The sequence below is a fragment of the Zasmidium cellare genome (assembly GCF_010093935.1).
Source record: "Zasmidium cellare ATCC 36951 unplaced genomic scaffold M409scaffold_66, whole genome shotgun sequence".
NCBI lineage: Eukaryota > Fungi > Ascomycota > Dothideomycetes > Mycosphaerellales > Mycosphaerellaceae > Zasmidium > Zasmidium cellare.
In genome coordinates this window covers 117248-136869 of record NW_022987010.1, presented here as the reverse complement: position 1 = coordinate 136869, position 19622 = coordinate 117248, and the positions used below count along the sequence as shown (strand labels likewise).

At 52.7% G+C, this 19622-nt stretch overlaps 9 protein-coding genes across 9 annotated transcripts; 4 read left to right on the top strand and 5 right to left on the bottom strand.

Annotated features, from left to right (window-relative positions):
• Positions 1-471: 471 nt before the first annotated feature.
• On the bottom strand, positions 472-846 carry M409DRAFT_30561 (uncharacterized protein; the record flags this gene model as incomplete). Its single annotated transcript, XM_033809988.1, has 1 exon — positions 472-846. One exon carries the CDS (start codon positions 844-846, stop codon positions 472-474), a length of 375 nt encoding a protein of 124 aa, XP_033659915.1.
• Positions 847-969: 123 nt separating this feature from the next.
• On the bottom strand, positions 970-3581 carry M409DRAFT_30560 (glycoside hydrolase family 92 protein; the record flags this gene model as incomplete). Its single annotated transcript, XM_033809987.1, has 4 exons — positions 970-1665; positions 1724-2209; positions 2263-2347; positions 2410-3581. The coding sequence occupies 4 exons, from the start codon at positions 3579-3581 to the stop codon at positions 970-972; spliced, it is 2439 nt and encodes an 812-aa protein (XP_033659914.1).
• Positions 3582-4462: 881 nt separating this feature from the next.
• On the bottom strand, positions 4463-5536 carry M409DRAFT_30559 (uncharacterized protein; the record flags this gene model as incomplete). Its single annotated transcript, XM_033809986.1, has 1 exon — positions 4463-5536. The coding sequence occupies one exon, from the start codon at positions 5534-5536 to the stop codon at positions 4463-4465; it is 1074 nt and encodes a 357-aa protein (XP_033659913.1).
• Positions 5537-7059: 1523 nt separating this feature from the next.
• M409DRAFT_30558 (uncharacterized protein) lies at positions 7060-8736 on the top strand (the record flags this gene model as incomplete). Its single annotated transcript, XM_033809985.1, has 1 exon — positions 7060-8736. One exon carries the CDS (start codon positions 7060-7062, stop codon positions 8734-8736), a length of 1677 nt encoding a protein of 558 aa, XP_033659912.1.
• Positions 8737-8784: 48 nt separating this feature from the next.
• M409DRAFT_30557 (uncharacterized protein) lies at positions 8785-10332 on the bottom strand (the record flags this gene model as incomplete). The annotated part of the gene is made up of 1 exon (XM_033809984.1): positions 8785-10332. The coding sequence occupies one exon, from the start codon at positions 10330-10332 to the stop codon at positions 8785-8787; it is 1548 nt and encodes a 515-aa protein (XP_033659911.1).
• A 501-nt stretch (positions 10333-10833) lies between these two features.
• M409DRAFT_30556 (uncharacterized protein) lies at positions 10834-11991 on the bottom strand (the record flags this gene model as incomplete). Its single annotated transcript, XM_033809983.1, has 2 exons — positions 10834-11797; positions 11849-11991. The coding sequence occupies 2 exons, from the start codon at positions 11989-11991 to the stop codon at positions 10834-10836; spliced, it is 1107 nt and encodes a 368-aa protein (XP_033659910.1).
• Positions 11992-12309: 318 nt separating this feature from the next.
• On the top strand, positions 12310-13819 carry M409DRAFT_30555 (uncharacterized protein; the record flags this gene model as incomplete). Its single annotated transcript, XM_033809982.1, has 4 exons — positions 12310-12332; positions 12382-12580; positions 12630-13288; positions 13342-13819. The coding sequence occupies 4 exons, from the start codon at positions 12310-12312 to the stop codon at positions 13817-13819; spliced, it is 1359 nt and encodes a 452-aa protein (XP_033659909.1).
• Positions 13820-15615: 1796 nt separating this feature from the next.
• M409DRAFT_30554 (uncharacterized protein) lies at positions 15616-17190 on the top strand (the record flags this gene model as incomplete). The annotated part of the gene is made up of 3 exons (XM_033809981.1): positions 15616-15979; positions 16036-16131; positions 16205-17190. 3 exons carry the CDS (start codon positions 15616-15618, stop codon positions 17188-17190), a joined length of 1446 nt encoding a protein of 481 aa, XP_033659908.1.
• Positions 17191-17821: 631 nt separating this feature from the next.
• On the top strand, positions 17822-19549 carry M409DRAFT_30553 (uncharacterized protein; the record flags this gene model as incomplete). The annotated part of the gene is made up of 5 exons (XM_033809980.1): positions 17822-18149; positions 18204-18466; positions 18527-18591; positions 18649-19140; positions 19204-19549. 5 exons carry the CDS (start codon positions 17822-17824, stop codon positions 19547-19549), a joined length of 1494 nt encoding a protein of 497 aa, XP_033659907.1.
• Positions 19550-19622: the final 73 nt, after the last annotated feature.

The following is a 19622-nucleotide window of genomic DNA, read 5'->3' as shown; positions in this document are numbered from 1 at the left end:
GTCCAAGGTGTTGTACCAGAGTGTCAATTGGATGGGCCACTTCGACAATGTCGACTGCGGCATCTACAAGACATTGCCCTCGGACGGGGTCAAGGAGGTGAGATATTCTCTGTCGGCTGTCTGGCTTTCCGCTTAGCCACTGTTGCAAGTGTCAAGCATGAAGTGCAAGAAGTGATGCTACAAGGCATCGAGTATGGGACTATCCAAGGCGTAGCCGAAGATGTCAAGAAATCCCATGCCACGCCTCCAATCCGGACATGTCAGTCCTGATATGGCACACGCTGCGGGCATGGGCGTCGTCGTGGTAACTTCATCGTACGGCTGGAAGTCTCAGGCAACTTGGAACTCACTGTAAAGATTACCCACCGCTCATCTCGAAACAGCCTTTCAAGGCTACTGTCCTGACCACAGATGGATGGTGCATCTACTCAACCCTTGGGACAAAGCTTGCACGATCGTGTCGAACCATATTTACCTCCGCGTGTGCGCCGCAGAATCGGTTTGGTACCAAAACACTCCAATACCCACCTCTTGGGCACGAGATCCGATATTTTTGCCCTCGGAGTACCCATCGCAAGCTGTGCATTCGGCCTCAATGAAGCTCGTGGTGATGGCGATGTGATTCGGAGGCGTTCTGTGTTCCTCGGAAGCACGGAAACATATGGCCCTGGCAGCGTCTGTGATCATTCCGCCTCCGACTGAGATGGTATCAACTGCGGCATCTTCCATGACCCGAGCAATAGCCATGTTGACATCAACCATGGGACCGCGCTGTCTGATACACCCAATCGTCCCGGCAATCTGGCTTTCAATCTGGTCTTCCCATCCAGTGATGGCATTCGGCATGTTTTCAAACGTCGAAGATAAGATTGTGATGACCCTTGGCTCTTGTGAAAGAATTGTTTCCAGTATGTGATATGTGCCACACGACTAGACGAAACGATCACTCAGCCATACTTCTCCACGCTCTCAAAAGCCAAGATCCCCAAGATCCACATGTCCTGGACTCGGCGGCAAAGGCCCTGTCTCCCACTGCTTCGGCTCGTCGCCCACCGCAAACTCCAAAGTACCGCCATTGACCATTAGCTCGTCGTGATTGAACCAGTTACGATCCCACTGCTCCCCGTTGAGCTTCACTCCTTGCACCCAGAAGTTTGTATCACTCAACCCGGGAGCAGTGATTCGCAGTGTGGCGTTCAAACCCACAGAGATGCTGATGCTCTCAAACCAGGGTGAATGCAGCAGGTACACAGGCTGCGTAACCACAGGGAAGAGTCCAATCATCTGCCATACCAACCAGCTATTGAGTGCACCAGCGTCGGAATTTCCAGGCAGGCCATTGTAAGATGTGTTGAAATGCAGATTCGCCTGCTCTCGGGAGTTCTGCACGCTCTTCCAAGACTTGTTGATGTAGTTGTACAAGTATGGCGTGGCAAAGTCTGGCTCGTTTCCAATGTTGAAGATGGTCGTAATGCCTGCTCCGTTGACTCCCAGGCTTTGCTGGGCTGCGTTAGGTTCAAACATCTTGTCTAACCTCTTCTCGAACGTCTCTGGGCCGCCCATCTTTGCGATGAGCGACTGCATGTCGTGGGCGACGGTGAACGAGTACTCCCAAGGAACACCCTCGTTAGTGATAGATAATCCCTCGCAGCTACCACAGCCGAGCTGCAAGGGAGCAAGATTCATCAGTTCGTACGCAATTCAAGCCGCTCTGCTCACTCACCGGGTCATAGTCTGTGGTATTGAACATTCCGTTCGACAGTCTCGGCGCCATGAAGCCTGAGAAGCCAAGGCTTGTGACATTGGAAAGCCAGATGTATTGCCAGCCAGCAGACCGGTTAAGGTATTTGGCGGCATCAGTTGGATCTCCAGCTTCTCCTCTGGCGACCTGACTCAAGGCGAAATCGTTGGCGCTGTATTCGACCGTCCGACTGACGCATCTCGTATCGACGTCCTCCGCCAGCCATCCCAGCTTCAGCCAGTCTTCAAGCGCTCCACGTCCTTGCATGGTCGATCCGGTCATGTCGGATGGATCGAAGTTGTTGAAAGGCAGCACTTCGGCGTCCTTGACCATAGCTGCATAGCCGTCCGTCCAATTGATGCCACCCCGAAGCCTCTTGACGTAAGCGTCTGCGAGCACATTGTCTGCGTTCGACCCTCCCTGGGTATATCCATTGTAGTTCCCACTGCGGCCGTCCGGCATGTAGCCCTGGCAGAATCTTCAGCATTGACACTGCAGCACCATGGGAGCATTTTTCAAACCTGGCGCCTCCACATCTCAATCAAAGCTCGAATCATGCCTTCGTAGTACGAGGGTTGCAAGAGGTGGTACAAGCTCACAGTGCACCTGAAGATGTCCCAGTTACAAGTCTCGGTCAGAAACATTTCTATTAGCACGCTCGTACTCACAGTGTATAGAAGTCATCGAACCACGGCTCCTCGGTCTCCCACAACGGGTTTTCGCCGATTCGATCACTCGGCATCAGATGGGTTTGATAGAGGTTCGAGTACAGCATCTGAAGCTTGGTTTCGTTTGCTTCTGGCCCAGTCGGAACTTGTATCTTACTGAAGACATCTCTATTCCACTCGTCGACAGCCATTTGCCTGGTAGTATTAAGATCCCAATGCGGCACCTCCGCGTTGATGAAAGCGCACGCTTTTGCTTCGCTGATCCAGCTGATGCCGACCTTTGAGCCAATCTTGCTCGAAGACGCCGACGAGTTCCATGAGAAAAGAGCACCAATGCGGTCGTTCATTGGACCCGAGACCTCATCCAAGCCTACGAGATTGAACGTCGCTTGTGGAATAGGGCCGTTGCTATACGTTTGATATCGCGACACGGGATCGGTGTTGTAGCCACGACAAGTACTGTACTTGTCTGCAGGCGAGTCGAAGTTTCCACAGAAGTAGACTGTCATGGGAGGGCCAATATTCCAGCCTCCGATGTACGTGCCAAATCCGGTGTATAACTTTCCGCCAGGCTGAAGATGGATCTCACCACCAACATACTTCTGGTCAGATGGTCCACCAGGCGGAGCAGGGAGGTAGTGAGAGACGTCGACGAGAATGTGCTTTTCAGTGGATGCTGGAAACGAGTACTCCATATGTCCGACATGACGAGACCCAGACAACTCGATCGTCACGCCATTTTGCAGCTGGGACTTAAAGTATCCAACGCTCGCCTCGTCGTGGCCTATACGAGGCTGGCTGTATGTCGAGTTGTCCAGGAGATTAATCGGTGATTTAATACTGGTCAGTGGCATTTGAGGTCCTCCAACTCCGTACTTCGGAGCACCTCCAGTACCGTGAACATGCAAGCCAGTAATTGCTGTTACATTCCCATCTGGAGTCCAGCCGCCGTTCAGTACTGCCTGACTGGCATTCGCAGCAGTGGTATCGATGCCAAACTTAACGCTGCCAAACGGCAAGCTCGCTCCAACCCAAATGTCGCCGCCGCCTGCACCAGTACCAGGAATGCTGCCTTCTGATCCAATGAATGGTTGAACGTATTGTGACCAGTCTTGTTGACCTGTAGCTGCTCCCAGAAGGACAACAACTACCGATCGTGCGGTTGGCTTCATCGTTTTGGCGGTTCAAGAAATTGGTTGGTCCCCAGATAGCAGACGATGAGCTGGGATTGCTGGGCCATGAGGAATTGGCGGTAACAACAGCAAAGCCATCACAATCGCGGACTACGACCTTTGATCCTGCTTTCGCCAATTGTGGCCTGTGAAATCTTGCTAGTCTTAATTGTGACGTCAGCAGTAGCGGAGGCGTGGTGTCAGAGCTGGTGGAGCCGACAGGAGAGGTGTTGATCACTCCTTTGTTGAAGCAGAGCCCGAAATTGGGAAGAATTTGCGAGGGGTAGAATGGATGGAGGAGCAGGAACAGTCCTTGCGCAAGCCAGCGGCAAACCACCTTCATCGTGGACCACGGCAGGCAGCCGACTAGAACCAGCTTCGAGTTCATACAAGAAGAGAATGTTGTGTGATGTCTGGTGATCAATCTTCAAACGAACAATGGCGCTCTTTGGGATTTGACGGCTACGACTTCTTCTGTTCTACGTCCTGTGTTTCTGATCATGGGGGATGTCGCTGGACGGACCGGCAGATTTCGAGTGCGGTCTTCAATAGGCTTGCAATCAGACGCTCCCCACGCTTTCAGGGTACAACCAAGGCGTTGAGTTGCCGAGTGGACAGTCGGGACAGGTCTGTCACAAGTTCAACGATGAGGATGCCCACTCTCCAACTTCAAACAAGAATCAGCAGTAGACATGGATGCACGGTTGTTGCCTGGCGAGATTCGTGGTGCAGCCTGACATGTGGACTGGAGCTTTTCTTTTCCCTCAGCCGACGCATCGTGCACTTTCGATCAAGACACGACTGCAATCGGTCAGCCATGGACACATCTTCGCTCGCTGTGGCACAGGAAGCTCCTATGCAAGTCGAGCTGCGAACTTCGTCTACCGCCCAACTCTGATCACGACATTCCCCGTATGATGCTGTTCCCACAAATGCTTGAAAGCCATCGGCGCCTCTTCGAAAGCGAAAACCCTTTCATCAATCACCGGCCGAATGTTGTTGGCTGCGATTGACTTGTTCATCTCCTCGAATTGATCCCGGCTGCCAACCATGATTCTGCGCATCGTGCAAGGATATTTGAAGGCATCCGTTATGAGCACCTCCTTGTCACTTTTCGCTCCAGCTTGCTTACTCCGTTGGCCAATCGTTGCAACAATGCCCTTCATCTTGACAGCTTTGAGTGACTGCTCTATCGTTTCAGGCCCGCCGATCTCAATTACGTAGTCCACGCCGAGACCTCCTGGACTGACGACCTTCGCCTGGGATCCCCACTTTGGATTCTCGCTGTAGTTGATAGTCCACTTTGCACCGAGCTTCTTTAGCATCATCTCCTTGCGCTGTGAACTTGTTGTCGAGATCACTTGAGCGCCGGCGGCGACTGCGAACTGTGCCGCGAAGAGACTAACAGCTCCCGTGCCTTGGGTCAGAACAGTATCTCCAGCTCGAATGCCTCTACCTCCACCATTGACAGCGTTCCATGCAGTGACACCTGCGCAGGGGAGCGTGCTGGCCTCCTCCATGGACAGGTTGTCAGGAATTGAGACGAGACCTTGCTCGTTGAAGACGGCGTACTCCCGGAGCATGCCATCCACCTCCGCGCCCAGAGCGTTGCTGGTATCTGATGGCTTCAGAGACCCACTGATATGTGTTTGGTTGAATATTGCAGCGACTGTGTCACCGGGCGAGAAGCGAACGACTTTCTTTCCGATGCGAACGACCTCGCCTGCACCATCAGAGCATGGAACCACGCCATCTCGCATGCTCCAGATGTAGGTGCCAGTGCCAATCATGATGTCGCGGAAGTTGAGGCTGACTGAGTGGATACGAACGAGCACATCGTTGTCTCCGACTGCAGGAATGGGTACGTTCTCGAGGACTAAGGAGGAAAAGTAATTCCGAGCAGCTTCTTCGGGTGGCTTGCGAACAGAGTATTGCCTGCCTTGTGTTGGATACATTGTCGGTTCCAAGCATCTGTAGGGTGGATATGTTGTGTTCCACTGCTCACAGAAGAGAAGTCATTGCTGTGTACACCACCTGCATGCTCGGGGGCGTATTGGGTGAGCGGATTATAAATGCCTCAGGCAGCAAGCCTGGAAGAGCGGACGGAATTGCGATTTTTCGGCAATGATCGCATACTCTCACCCTTTGTATGCATAACTTCGCATTCAAAAGCAAGAGCCTCCTTTTCAGGCGGCTAGTGACAAGCATAAAGGCGGTGTGGCCCAGAAAGAGGTGCACATACGGCATAATAATGTTGTCCTAGTACTTGCATATCTCGAGGCCATGCAAATGCTTCTGTCCTAGGCTCTGTAGTATCCCGCTTTCATGGCCATGCATGTCTTTTAGGTGCTTCTCGTCGCAACATGTTGAAACTAACGCTGGCAGGTTAAGGTGCCTGGGCTCCTCACCTTCTCATCGCCTAGAATGTGTCAGCTTGAGCAGCGTCCGGCATGGCTCGCCAATTTACGAAAAAACGCAATCGTTCTAACCGAAGCAATACGAACTCGACCAAAAGATTGCAAAAATTCTAACTGCGAGCACGAGGCGGTCGGTACGGCCAACACAAGGCATTCTGTCTCATCTCACCAATCCTCAATGTCTTGTACCGCTTTTTCGAAGTCGAAGTTTGGAGCCGAGCGAGAAGGCCGCAAGGCTGTTCTTACGCTATCGCCAAATCTAACAAAGAGCATTACGGCTGAGGAAAGGTTGCCATCTTTGGGTTGCCGTGGACAGTCCGCGCTAGTTGACCCTTTCTCTGGAAGTAAACAGCCTCGAATGAAGTGATCTCGCACAGTCAGCGCAAGAGCTGGAGCAGGGCTGTAGAATCACCATCTGGAGCCTCTGGAGCCAGGATTGACATTCCTCTTCTGGTTTGTTCCAAATGAATCAGCGTAATGGCACGAAACCATCACCCTCTTCTGCGAAGCATCTCCTTACCAAGGAATTCGACGCCGTTGGTTTCAAGGACAGCACCCCGATCTACAGGTTCAAGATGTACGCCAATTCGATCTTCCTGATTGTTGCACCTCGAGAATCAGATTGTCCCGAAATAGACCAGGATCGTGCCATACGCATGAAACGCAGATCCCGATGCTTAGGATGGAGGACAATCAACCTGGACTCGTCGATGTTGCCACATCTCTACAGGTTCAATGGATGCCTTTCTTTCGCGATTGATGGAGACTGCGTTCCATCCTCACCCTTTGCCAATGACGCTACATGCAGACAGCGACGGGCGTACACCATGTGCCTTATTCCGTCTGCATGTTCGGTGAAAGTACCTACGATAAGGCCGCTGCGGCGTTGCCCGGCCAAGCCCATCCTGCGATCGATGCGCTGTCAAGGCATTGCGTTTCAGGAGCTCACCTCCCCGCCCTCTATGCCCTCGGCTCGCGTGACCACTTGCTTCTCTTATCGCATACCATGGTCTTCAAGTTCTACGCCTATACTCAATCGAAGCGTATGTGTTGCAGCGGCAATGCCCAACTACGGCACTATTGACTCGTCTGCGCATCTCAAAGTACAGGACGCGATCATTGATGAGTGCGCTAGCTTTTCCTCCTGCCTTCGCGAGGATACCCAAACGACAGCGGCATCTCCTAGCGATGGCATCACCACCCGCCACCTAATTGCGCTCTACCTTAGCCACGGCCTCTTCATGTGGAACAACCGCTGCTACGAGTTTGCCGCCGTTTTGTTCACGGCATCGGCGTTTCCGCACACCTTGGTCGAAGCATCGATCCGGGCTCTGGGTGCACATTTGGCATCGTTCATGTTTGCACCAGTCATCGGCCGCTGGCTCAGTCGCCACGCTATAGCACGCTGGCCAGTGCAGGGCTGTATCGTCGTCCAACGCATCTCAATAACATTGGCCAGCTTCGGATGGACATCGCTCATGCCAATATCCGTCGATGGGGGCAACGATAAGCAGGTCGATGGGGTATGGAAACCGGTATTGTTAGCGATCTTGATCCTCTTAGGCATGCTGGAAAGGCTGTCAGCAGTGGGAAATCTCGTGATTGTGGAGCGCGAATGGTTACCTTCTCTATCGACGCTATACGAGGCTGCACTAGTTCAACATGATGGCGCAACCAGGGCTACGCCTACTCAGCACGAAACCCCGTCGAATCTCCACGTTCTCAACGCAGCGATGAAACGGATTGATCTGGCCACTAAACTCGTTGCACCTCTTGCAGTGAGTCGCTTAGCCATTCATACCAACAGCCTACATGCTACCGGTCTCATCTTGGCCTTACTACAGCCATTCTCCGGTGGCGTGGAGTTATATCTTACTGATTTGATATGGCGGCATTATATATGTGACCACACAGTGGGTAACCGCACAATGGCTTCCCCACTAGCCGGGCAGAGACGTCCCGAGGAGAGTGAGGTTGGCTCGAGCGTGGTTGCCACGAACGAGAGCCGTGGCCTGACTTGGATCATCGCTATCATGAGCAGTTCATGCATTAGCGGTATTCAAGCGTGGTACAGCAGCTTTGCGTCTTACCTTCGACATCGCGCGGCTCTCCCGTCTTTGGCATATGCTCTAGAGCCACTGTCGGTTTTGACCCTGGCAGGTAGCATGACAGCCTACCTGCTTGCCGCCAACTTCTCCTTGTCCGAAATAACCCTCGCAAGAAGCGCCAGCACCGCCATAGATATCGCATCAACGGTCCTCACGCCTCTCATGGTATCTTGCGCAATGAATCGATCCAAAAACAAGGCTGCCGGCGCTCTTCCTGCTTTGGTCAAAGTCGGCGTCATCGGACTTTCATGGCAATTGCTTTGCCTCCTCCCTGTAACCGCCACATTTATCGCGTTCCCGTCCCTCGATGGTTCTGATACGGAGACCCATCACCGCCCGATCATCGCAATTATCTTCGGCGGTCTTGTACTGTCACGTCTTGGACCCTTTGCATACTCATTGGTGGAGCAACAGATTGTTCAGGTCAAAGTTGACCCGTCGGACCGTGTCGCATTCTCAAGCGTAGAGACGGCACTTTTCGATATGGCGGAGCTGGCACGATGGTGCATGTTAATGGTCTTTTCCACGACGCAAAGTTTCCGTTGGGTAGCACTTCTCAGCTTTGCTGCCATTCTCTGCTCATGGCTGATGCTATTACGATGGGCCCAGAGACTGAGGTGTCAGGCGTAAAGACAGCGAAGACAGCGTAAACTATGGCGCACCACTCTGAGCCCTATTTCACACAAAGACTGAATTCATGCCTTCCAAATCATGGACTTTGAACAAGACCTCGTAAGCCCTCGGGAATCGGCCGCTTTCTTTGACATTCGAGCTGCCCGTGAGTGGGCTGGCGTCAGGCTTCTGGCCAGTTCCGGGTAGAATATCGAAGCATGCCAGAATCTTGAGAAGTACCAACTCAAGCTCGCGATTGGCCAGGGCTGTTCCCGCACACATCCTGTATCCCATTCCGTATGTGAACAAGGGCGCTTCTGGCTGCTCCTGCCAGCGCTCTGGGCGGAACTCGTCAGGGTCTTCCCACACGGCTGCGTCCCTGTTGCAAGCCCATGCATTGAGGAAGACAACAGAGCCAGCCGGTATGTGGCGGCCCTGGTAGGTACAGTCGCCGCTAGATTCTCGTGGGAGAGAGAGGCGAAGTACCGTAAAGTACCGAAGGCACTCCATGCCCAAGGCGTGGAGATATAGACTCCCAGATATGTCAAGACCTGCGGTGGCCGACTCGCGGAGCACTTCCACGGGATTTGAGAACTGAGCCGCTATCTCTCTTTGCACCTTCGTCTGGGCTTCGAGGTTCTGTGAAAGAAAGAGCAAAGCCCAAGAGAGTGTCCCAGAAATCGTTCCTGTTCCACCTTGGATCATAGACGTTGAGATAATGCGTAGATCCTTTGGGGCCAACTTCTCCGCCTCGTCAAAAATCGTATTGGATTGAATGCAAGGCCTGTGTACTTTCTTTTCAATCTTCTGTCGAAGATCGGAGTCGAGCCTGTTTAGATAGACATCTCGCCTTTCTCGCCAACGTTGTGCTTGGTGGGATCGAACCGAAAAAAGATTCAGTCTCAAGATGGGAATGAAGTCTTGCAGATTCTCCATTACACTCCTTGTGCTCACGATGCCAGCCTCGACTTCGGTAATCTCTTCAAACAAGGACTTGTCATCGGATGTGATACTAGTGCCCCAGTTGATGGTGAGAATGACCGAGAGTGCGAATCGTCTCACCAACGGCATCGGGTTGATTTGACGGCTGCCAGATCCGCCGGCATCGAGTATGTCTTTGACCAGGAGGTTTGTCTCCAAGTGCAAAAGCGGAGAGTAGCCGGAGACTGCACGCTTGTTCAAGGCCGAAGCTGCAGCACGACGACGTTGCTTGAGCTCAGGCGAAATGGGAGAGGTGCCGATAGTGATACCCGACGTCTTGCCTACAATCTTGTAGAAAGTGTAAAATGTTGGTCTTGAGTTCAATGCATGGCCTTGGTGAGCGAAGAGTTCTTTAGCAGCAGCGGCAGTGTTCACCACCAAGACTGGCGTGTTTCCGAGCTGGATCTGGTAGACATCGCCATACTTCTCAGACCATCGGCGCAAAATCTCGGGGGCATTTACTTGGAGTTGAAGCAGGTTTCCTGCGATCGGTAGTCCTCGAGGACCATTGAACCCTGGGTTTTCAGCTCTCCAACGGAAGATTTCGTTGACAATGAGGTAGATCAAGAGTAATGTGAACGCTGCGGTGAGCCCTTGTAAAGGGGTCAAGACTGAAGCGAGAATGAGTTCCATATTGAAGCAGGAGTTGATGGAACTTGGCGTAGATAATGGCGAGAGGAGATTGCTTAAGGTCCCTAGATGGACCGATATATGAGCTTATCATGTCAGCTTACATGTTGCTGGCTAAGGTTGCGCTGCCGATTCGACTGCTTACTCGGCTTACCAAAGGACAAGCGAGAAAGGGATCCCCGTGATCAAACAGCGTCCAAGAGGAACATTTATCCGCAGATGCGAGCCTCGTCTTCACAAACGCTACCGTCCTCATCCAAGCTGTGATCTTCTTTCTATTGGGTACAACCTCGAGCGTCTCCTTTCTTCTCTTAACACCGCGAGAACAACAACGACTTGAGCAATGAAGGGCGAACAATCGTCAGCCTGTCCAGAGAATTTCAATCTTGTCCGGAGCAGAGAGAGAGAGCATGAAGAGTTATCGTGGAGCGAGATAAGACGGCCGCTGAGTGTTTCAAAAGTACACAAGTCCATTACCAATACTTTTTTCCTATCCACACTATCTCATGCTGGAAAGGGGAAGTTGCGTAGCCTATGCGTGCTTGCACTAAGTTGCGGTGGCTCGGAGTACTGCACTGGCCCTGTCTCTTCAATGCGGAACACATACTTCAGTCCACTGTTTTCACCTCTCTTGAGTTCTCTCAACCCCTCCAACACTCCGTGTAAGCCCCCGGGAATGATCTCGAAAGGATGCGCATTCAACCGTCCGTCTGCCAACAATCTTCCAAAGTTGCGGCACAAGACATACCCGAAGTCTTTCCTATGCCAAAGCACGAAAGGCGATGCTGTGTTGATGGCTGTCACACTAGTGGGATACTCGAAGGACTTGGGATCCTGGGCGAACAGTGTCGGTGGTAGTACCGTACTCACTACTCCTCCGCTATGATTGACGAAACGAAGTGCCGTCTCTACCGTTCCTCCTTCGCTTATTGCGTCGAATACAAGAGGTGCTTTAGAGCCAAATCCTTCCGTGGTCAGGATTTCTTCAATGCGATCGACCAAAGCGTCTTCGCCCAGCCGATAATCCACAACAAAGTCGGCCAGTGTGCCTGCGAATTCGGCATTCCGCCCGGCGATGCCGATGATACGCTTTACCCCTGACAGCCTTGCCATCTTGGCAGCGAAAGCCCCAACCGCGGAGGTGATGCCGTAGATCACCAGCGGCTTCTGGGCATTCGCAGATGCATTGATATGCCAGGGTGGGGATATGTCGAGATCTGCCCAGATTCCAAGTCCGGCTGTAATAGCTGCAACGGGCATCGTCGCAGCCTCTTCAAACGACACATCGTTTGGGATGTGGAACGAGACCCAATCGTACGCAACAGCATACTCTGCAAAGCTTCCGTTATCTTTCTGGGGCTCGTGGTAGGCTGCCACACGATCGCCAGGTTTGAATTCATACACCTTGGACCCAATCGAGTGCACGACACCGGCGATGTTGTCGCCGCTGTTGAAGGCTTTGTTCTTCCTGGATGCCTTCATTAGTATGTCAAGTAAGGTTGATCTCACGGAGACATACCAGAGCGGGTACTTCCAGTCTTTGGGATTGCTCCCGCTCACAATTACCTTGATGACGAGTTCTTGCTCTGCTGGAGTTGGGATAGGTGTATCGATGAAATGAACGACCTCGAGCGAGGGAGAAATGATGGCTTGTGTGGGCATGCTGATGATCCTCGGCGTAGGACTCTTGTCTCTTCTCTTTACTCATGTGCTTCTTTTCTTGCTGTCTCTTTCCCATATATCTGAGCTTGAACTTCCCACGGCAGCTCTCCGCGGACGTCCGTTGGGCATTCGTAAGCCAGCTTCGGACGTCCGTCAACGCCTTCCAACTCATCTCTTCTCCTTCATACACCGCAAGCCCGCAAAGACGGACCTTGCGATAAGTCTCAGCTCCGGAGTCTCGAAAAAGCGGGCAAGCGTCGAGCAGACGTCGTGCCAGTCCTGTCGTGCCCGAAAGCTCCGTTGTAGCCGAACGCAGCCATGCTCGAACTGCACGCAGAGAGGTCTCGCCTGTCGTTTTATCGCAACAGCGCATGATAATCCAACTGCTAGTGTAGCGAGGGACGAGTCACGGCTGCTGGCAAGGGTCGAGAGATTGGAACGATTGATCCTAACGAAGGACAACAATGCTGGCCAGGCGGATCTTGAACGTGGCAGTAGCACGGGTTTATCGCCCAAGTACGAGGTCAACAATTCCACCGATGGCGAAGGCTTACTCACCGCTCTTTTCAACGCCGACTTGAATGGCCCGGTAATCTTTCCAGAACATGGTGCCCTGGACGAAGCTGACAACGGCGCAGTCAAAATTTGTCAAAGGCCAACCAATCGCTGTGCATAGCCTCTCCGAGATCCTCACTATGCTCAATAGTGGACATGATGCAAACCATGGATGGGGCGAGTCTACTCTCCTGGTGCCACCATATCAGGTGTCTCTCCAGCTGCTTCGACTCTTCGAACTGTACATTGATCCCATCTGCTGCATCACACATCCGCAGACCACGAGGGCGGAACTGGACACTTTCTATATTGGCATTGCGAAGTATGAGGAAACTGAAACGCAACACACTGCCATGATGCTCTCTACAATGTCCTTGAGCATATTCTTTTGCCGGCCAATGGACCTTCTGAAATGGGGCATCTCCGAGACGGACAATATCAAGATAGCATCCTACATGCATGACGCCGCCAGCAATTTATTGGAACAAACAATCCGATCTAGTCGGATCAATCTTTGCGCCGCACAGGCTGCAATCTTGATGTCGTACTTCATTTACCATCGCGATGGTCCTTCGTCGCGATATCGACATCTTCTATCGACAGCTACTTTTATCGCTAGTGAGCTATGTCTACCGAGCATGGACGGTAGTGATTCGTACAGCAATGTTAGCAAACATCAAGACGACGCTGTGACGAAGGAGCTCAAGCGGCGAGTGTTCTGGCATCTGGCATCCATAGAAGGGTAAGGTTGGCTGCTTCCAACGGCTGGTATAACAGCTAATGATGTTGTGCCAGGCTCAACTACGCTTCTTTCCCATCAAACACAGCCACAATCATGGACTTTGAGCATACACCTATGCGATGGCCGAGCGACTTCTCCGACAGCGGTCGCATCTCCAACCACAAAGACGGCAATGATGTTCTACAGCGACCAACAGCGGTCACGTATCTTCTAGCCAGGATGAAGCTGGCTGCAATATCTCGTCGAGCGGCTATCCCCACTCGAGGTCATTCTCACAATGTCAACCAGGATTCTTATGACCAAATCCTCGCCCTGGACAGGGAGTTCGAGCGATTCTTGAATGACCTTCCCTACTTCTTCCGTCTCGACCAGGAAAGCTGCCAGCAGAGCGAGGCCCTCGAGCCGGTGTTCAGTTTACTCCCCATCATGAGATACTCTATACCGACCGCGGCTCATAGCCGGCGCCTGAAGCTCCACCAAACTTTTCTTTTACGGCAAGCGGCGGACGAAAGGTACCAAGACAGCAGATGATCTGATTAGATGAGCTCTGGTCGCACGCCTCGCTGTTCCAGACCGCAGAGCCAATACGTCTGGCACCCATGGCCTGGCAGGGACAGGGTACTGCGCCATTACCGCCGGTAAGTAATGTATGCACCTAAGCCGAACAATTTCTGCCTCCGATGGCATCTTCCTGCAGTCGATGTAACCGGGAAACTCGACATCCATCGGCAGGATCCCGATACTCCAGAAGCAGCAGGATCGTGGTAGGTTTCCGCTTGTCAGGCATGCTTAATGTGAACCTTACATCCTAAATAGGGGCGTCATGCGGCGTTGGAACTAGAGCTGCAATCGATGTCGATAGAGCACGCCATCCCTGAAAACCCGTCTGATGTCTTGTCTTGCCAAATATCTCACATCACTGCACCATGCTCCGAGATGCTGCTCCCCTTGTAGCATGGAACTTCAATGCCGTCGTGGAATCAGGGCCGTGGCAGTTGCTGTGCGTTTTCCACATTTCCGAACCTTGGAAGCGTTTCCAAAAGTCAACCCTCGTCGCCGCGAAGAGCTCGTTAGCGTCTGGGGCAACGCTCGAAAGAGAGGGGAGTGTTGTCGTTAGAGCCGCCCTACTGGCCAGGTGCGATGCAGGCTGAAAGCCGCCGTTGATGCTGTTGCACATGCCCAGGCTGCAAAGCTGTTGATCACTGCATCTCCATCCAATATCGTACGTAGCATCCTGGGACAGGCCGCAATTACAAATGCAGCGTTCCTTCAGTCATGCTCGCAGTCACTAGCTGAAGCACATGCTAGACTGGAAGCAACTGTTCGAGATTCAAGTAAGCTCGAGATGTACTTGGCGGCATGACCCAAACAACTCAGCACAGGAGGCCATCTTCACGACAATGCGGAGATGTATCTGATGTTCATCAAAGTCGAAGGTCTTGTGGTCATTGAAGACGCCTTGTTGGCGTTCATCAACGAATGCTAGCCTTACATTGGCTTGCAGGAGAAGGTCCGTGAGGAGGAGACTTGCTCCCAGAGCCGAAGTTTCCATATGATCGGCCACATGCACTATTTGCAAGGCTCGTGACTGCAGGAGATGGTCGGTCCGCAGGATCTCGTCTCGCTCAAGCCTGAAAAGTGAAAGCCACTGCGTACGCCCAGCCATGTCGCCATATTCGACGGCGATGAAGGCGCCAAGGCTAACGAAGAGACAGCCGCCATCCTCGACTGTGACTTCTCAATGTCGCCGCTTGCCTCATGTGTCGAATCGGCTGTCCGCCCCGACCAACATCAGTCCTTGCTCGATCGCACTTGCTGCCGCCGTTAGCTCTGTGGCGCCCTCCTTCATGTGCCTCCACTGACTAGCGCTGCGTCTTTCCTCATCCAGAGGTCGAAGTCGTTCTTGTCGTCTCGTCCAGGCAGTCGTAGGTCGATCCATGTTGGCGCTGGGACGGCCGAGAGCTGCGGCCTCAGGATATCCACCGAAGAACAAAGTCGAAAGCAACTCCACTTGGGACTTTTCGCTCCCACCATTGGTTTCGACAGCGATGTTCGTGATTTGAGGCGTCTCAGTCGTCAGCACTCCAGCATCTAACGTCTGTCCTAGCATCACGCGGATCGACACACAATGCTGCATTGCATCCTGGAGCGCATCTCAACGGAGGTGATAGTGAAAAGGGTTAGCATCACAACGAGAGGCTTGAAGTGTGAACGTAGACGACGGCGGAATATAAATACTGGCACCGGGACGGCGTATGCCTCAAACTTGCTCATAATAACTCAATCTCCAAACAGCCTCCCCGTGTCCCTGCATCTCATAGCTCGCCATGGTCTTCTCCAAGCTCGCCCTCGCCAGCCTTCTGGCTTTGGCTACCGCTGCACCAAAAGACACCCCAACCAAGCGGCAGATCTCGCTGCCCCCTCTCATTCCTTCTATTCCCGGTGTGACGGAGCCCCTTTCCAGCAATGCTCCCCCTCTCCCCATCCTCCAACTGCCTACCCCGCCGCTCCCTGAAGTGCCCTACACTCCAAGCAACATCAAGCCAAAAAAGATCGGCTACTTCTGGACGGGCTCGGGAGACAACCAGCACGCCGACTTTCTCGCCTCGTTCAGCTTGGACGATGACACCTTTGGCACTCTGCTGCGTCTAGTTTCGGTGCCAACGTCTGGCAACAGCCCGCATCATCTCGGTACGTTGCCAACAAACCACAAGTTCGCGCAATTATCATCACTAACTACCCTGCAGGTGTCTCTTCTGATGGAAAGACGCTCTGGGCTGGCGGTCTCCTGTCGCTCCTAAAGACCCAAGACACCGGATTCTATTTCGACGTCAGCAACCCATGTACGTCCTCCGAAGAGCATTCGCCCCTCTGCTTCATGATCGAGATATCAGCTGACTTGGCCACTTCTCGCAGACGAGCCAAAGTTTTTGAAGAGTGATCGAGCTCTCCTCGCCTCTATCTCCGACGATGTGGTTGCAAAGCCTGACGGGGGTTTCTTCTTCACCTATATGGGCTCTGCAGTCGGAACTTCTCCAGGTCGCCTCATTGAGACCGACGCAGATTACAACATCATCCACCAGTGGCCAGAAGATGTCCCCGGCGTGCTGAGTGTGCTCGACAGCCAGTTCTCGCCCCACGGCCTCGCCGTCGACTATGATAACGGCTACATCTATACTTCTGACTTCGTCATTCCAATCACCGTTCTGAAGCCAAGTGCCGGCATCGTTGGAGGACACAGTGTCCGCCTGTGGGACCTCAACACCCGGACTATTCTCAATAGCGTTCAGATCCCGAACGGCGGTGGGATTCAGGATGTCAAGCTCATCCCAGGAAATAAGGAGGGTGCTGCGGTAGCGACTGCGGTGGGACTCGGTCAGATCTGGATCATCTACCCAAAGCGCACCGACCCCGTCTCTGGCAAGCCTGGTGTGGCAGAGCTTCTCTTCGATCTGGGGGAGAAGGCTCGCAACACCGTCGCCATTTTCTCCGCCATTACCAGCGACGGCAAATACATGTATGTCACCGCCACGACTGCCAACCACGTCTACCAGCTCGACATCTCCGATCTCGACAACGTCAAACGACTGGATTCCGACAGTGAGGTTCAGCCGATTGTCGGTCCTCATTACCTGAAGATCACTCCAGACCAGAAAAATGTTGTCATTACCGATTACTTTGTTCAGACTGGCGACATTGGCATCCTCAACACTCCCTCGGACTACGTCGCTCAGTACATCGATATTCTCGACGACGGCCGCCTCAGCTTCAACCGCTCCATCAACTTCCCACAGGTCTTTTCGAACCGCGGCGGCGCCAGGCCGCACTCTACTGTTGTCTTTGATTTGACGGACCCAGCCAATCCCAAGTACGACACTGGAGCATACCCGGGCGCGCCATGATCGTACCATGTGCGGAATTGGTCAAAATCGCTACCTGTTTCACAGGTTAGTGGTGGAATAGGAACAGATTGGAACGATGGATAGGTATGAAGGAGACGAAATTTAGTTACATGCAATTTCGTTTGTTGAAACAATATAGTCTCCGCAATCAGAAAGTGTTTACAGTCCTCAATACCTATCTCATTGCATTAGAAGAGTGTGTTCAGGAGGGGATCCTCTTCCTGGAACATCATCATGGCGTACTGAAAGCCATGTGACTTGCCGTCGAACACATGCCGCATTGAGCGATCAGTGAAGCACACATACCACATTTGGCGACGGGCTGCGAGAAGTGTGTCCAAGGAGGATATCTCAAATCCCTGCTGGACATACGGTATTTTGCGACTACCCGATAGATCCGATGGATACAAATTGGTGATCAGTATTGGTTGCTCGTTGATATCTACATCCGGCCCCGAGGCTAGAGACATGTCTACGGCCGCAGAAAAAGGGACGGCGATCTCATCAATGACAAAGTATGCAGACTTGATACCGCAGCGCTTACGAACCATCACTTTCGCTCCTCAAAAGACTGCCATTTCCCCCGACAAGCCTTGAGTTTGAGGCATCACCAGCGCCCCAAGAATCCGACATGCAGACCGTCGAAGGAGACGACAGTTCCATAAAGAGCAAGGAGAACAATATGGAAATACCAGACGAGGAGAAGCACACACCAAAAGATACTCACAATGTGGACAGTCTTGTTGTTTGGGATGGGCCAAACGACTCTCACAATCCGCAGAACTGGAGGCTGGCCAAAAAGCTCTACGTGACCCTCGTCGTCGCCTCGTGCACATTCGTCGTCACGTTTGGCAGCAGCGTTCTATCATCCGCAACTGTGATTCTCTCCCAAGATTATGGTGTCAGTCCGACCGTGATCGGTCTCACGATAGCACTTTATGTTCTGGGCTTCGCAGCCGGTACGTTCACGATCCATAAGTAAGAAGACTCTTACGTCTCTGACAGCTTCGTAGGGCCGTTAGCATGGGCACCTCTGAGTGAGGTCATTGGACGGATTCGACCATTCTTGATAGGATTCGTCGGTTTCATGTGCTTCACCATCGGCGTTGCTACGGCTCAGAACCTCTACACAATAATGATTTGTCGATTCATGCAGGGCGCTTGGGGAGTCGCTACGGTAACGGTTGTTCCGGGGATGCTAGTTGATATGTGGAGCGCAGGCCCAAGAACTGTTGCGATGATGTCTTGGGCTGTCACGATCATTCTGGGCCCGGGAGTAAGTTGTCATTACGAGGTTGGGATGTTCTGCTCTCCACCCGCTGACACCTGCTGCTAGATCGCCCCAGTGATAGGCAGCTTTACTGTCAAGAACGACAGCCTCGGTTGGAGGTGGACCATGTGGTATGAGACCAGTGTTTGAAGAACGGCTTTTATGAATCTTGTGCTGACCAAATCTAGGCTCACGTTGATCATATCTTCTCCATTCCTGGTTCTATCTCTCTTCATTCCGGAGTCTTGGGGTCCATTGCTACTCAAGCGCAAGGCTGCAAAAGTACGCTATGAAACCAACAACTGGTCACTACATGCCAAGTTGGACGAAAGCCCTGTGGAAATCCAACATCTCATCCGAACCTATGGCGTGAAGCCAATGCAAATGTTGTTCCAGGAGCCCATCCTCGCGGCCGTGACCGCATACAACGCCTTCATCTATGCCGTCATGTACCTCACCTTCGAAGCCTACCCGTACGCCTTTGGCACAGTCCGTGGCTGGGAGAGCGGTGTATCTTCGCTCCCCTTCTTGTCTCTGGCTGTGGGCTTCGACCTGGGCTTCGCAGCATTCTACACGATCGGACGTCTCACCAGCAACCGGGCCAAAGCACAAGGCCGGCCGCGCGAGCCTGAAGACCAGCTTCCCCCCATGATCATCGGCAGCTTTCTCTTCATAATTGGGTGAGTCGGGTGTAGCTTATAAGGAACGGATAGTTGGTCCAGGCTAACCATGTGATAATCTAGCCTCTTCTGGTTCGCATGGACATCATTTCCCAGCATAACTTGGGTGCCCCAGGTCTTGGCAGGGGGGTTTATCGGGGCGGGTATCTTCCTGCTATTCACAGCCTGTCAGACATATCTCCTGGAATGTTACCTGGCGAACGCGAATAGTGCTTTGGCTGCCAATACCATTGCGAGGAGCGCTCTCGCTGCCGGCTTTCCCTTGTTCGCGACTCAGATGTACACAAACCTCGGTGTGCCGTGGGCAACAAGTCTGTTAGGCTTTTTGGCTATCGCGTTGACGCCGTTTCCCATCCTCTTCTACCTGTACGGGAAGAAAATCAGGAGTTGGAGCAAGTTTGCGTACTGAACACGAGCCCTTCGGCACAGATCATTCTAAAGTCTGCCGATGCTCGCAACTCTTTCTGTTTCACGAATGAGCA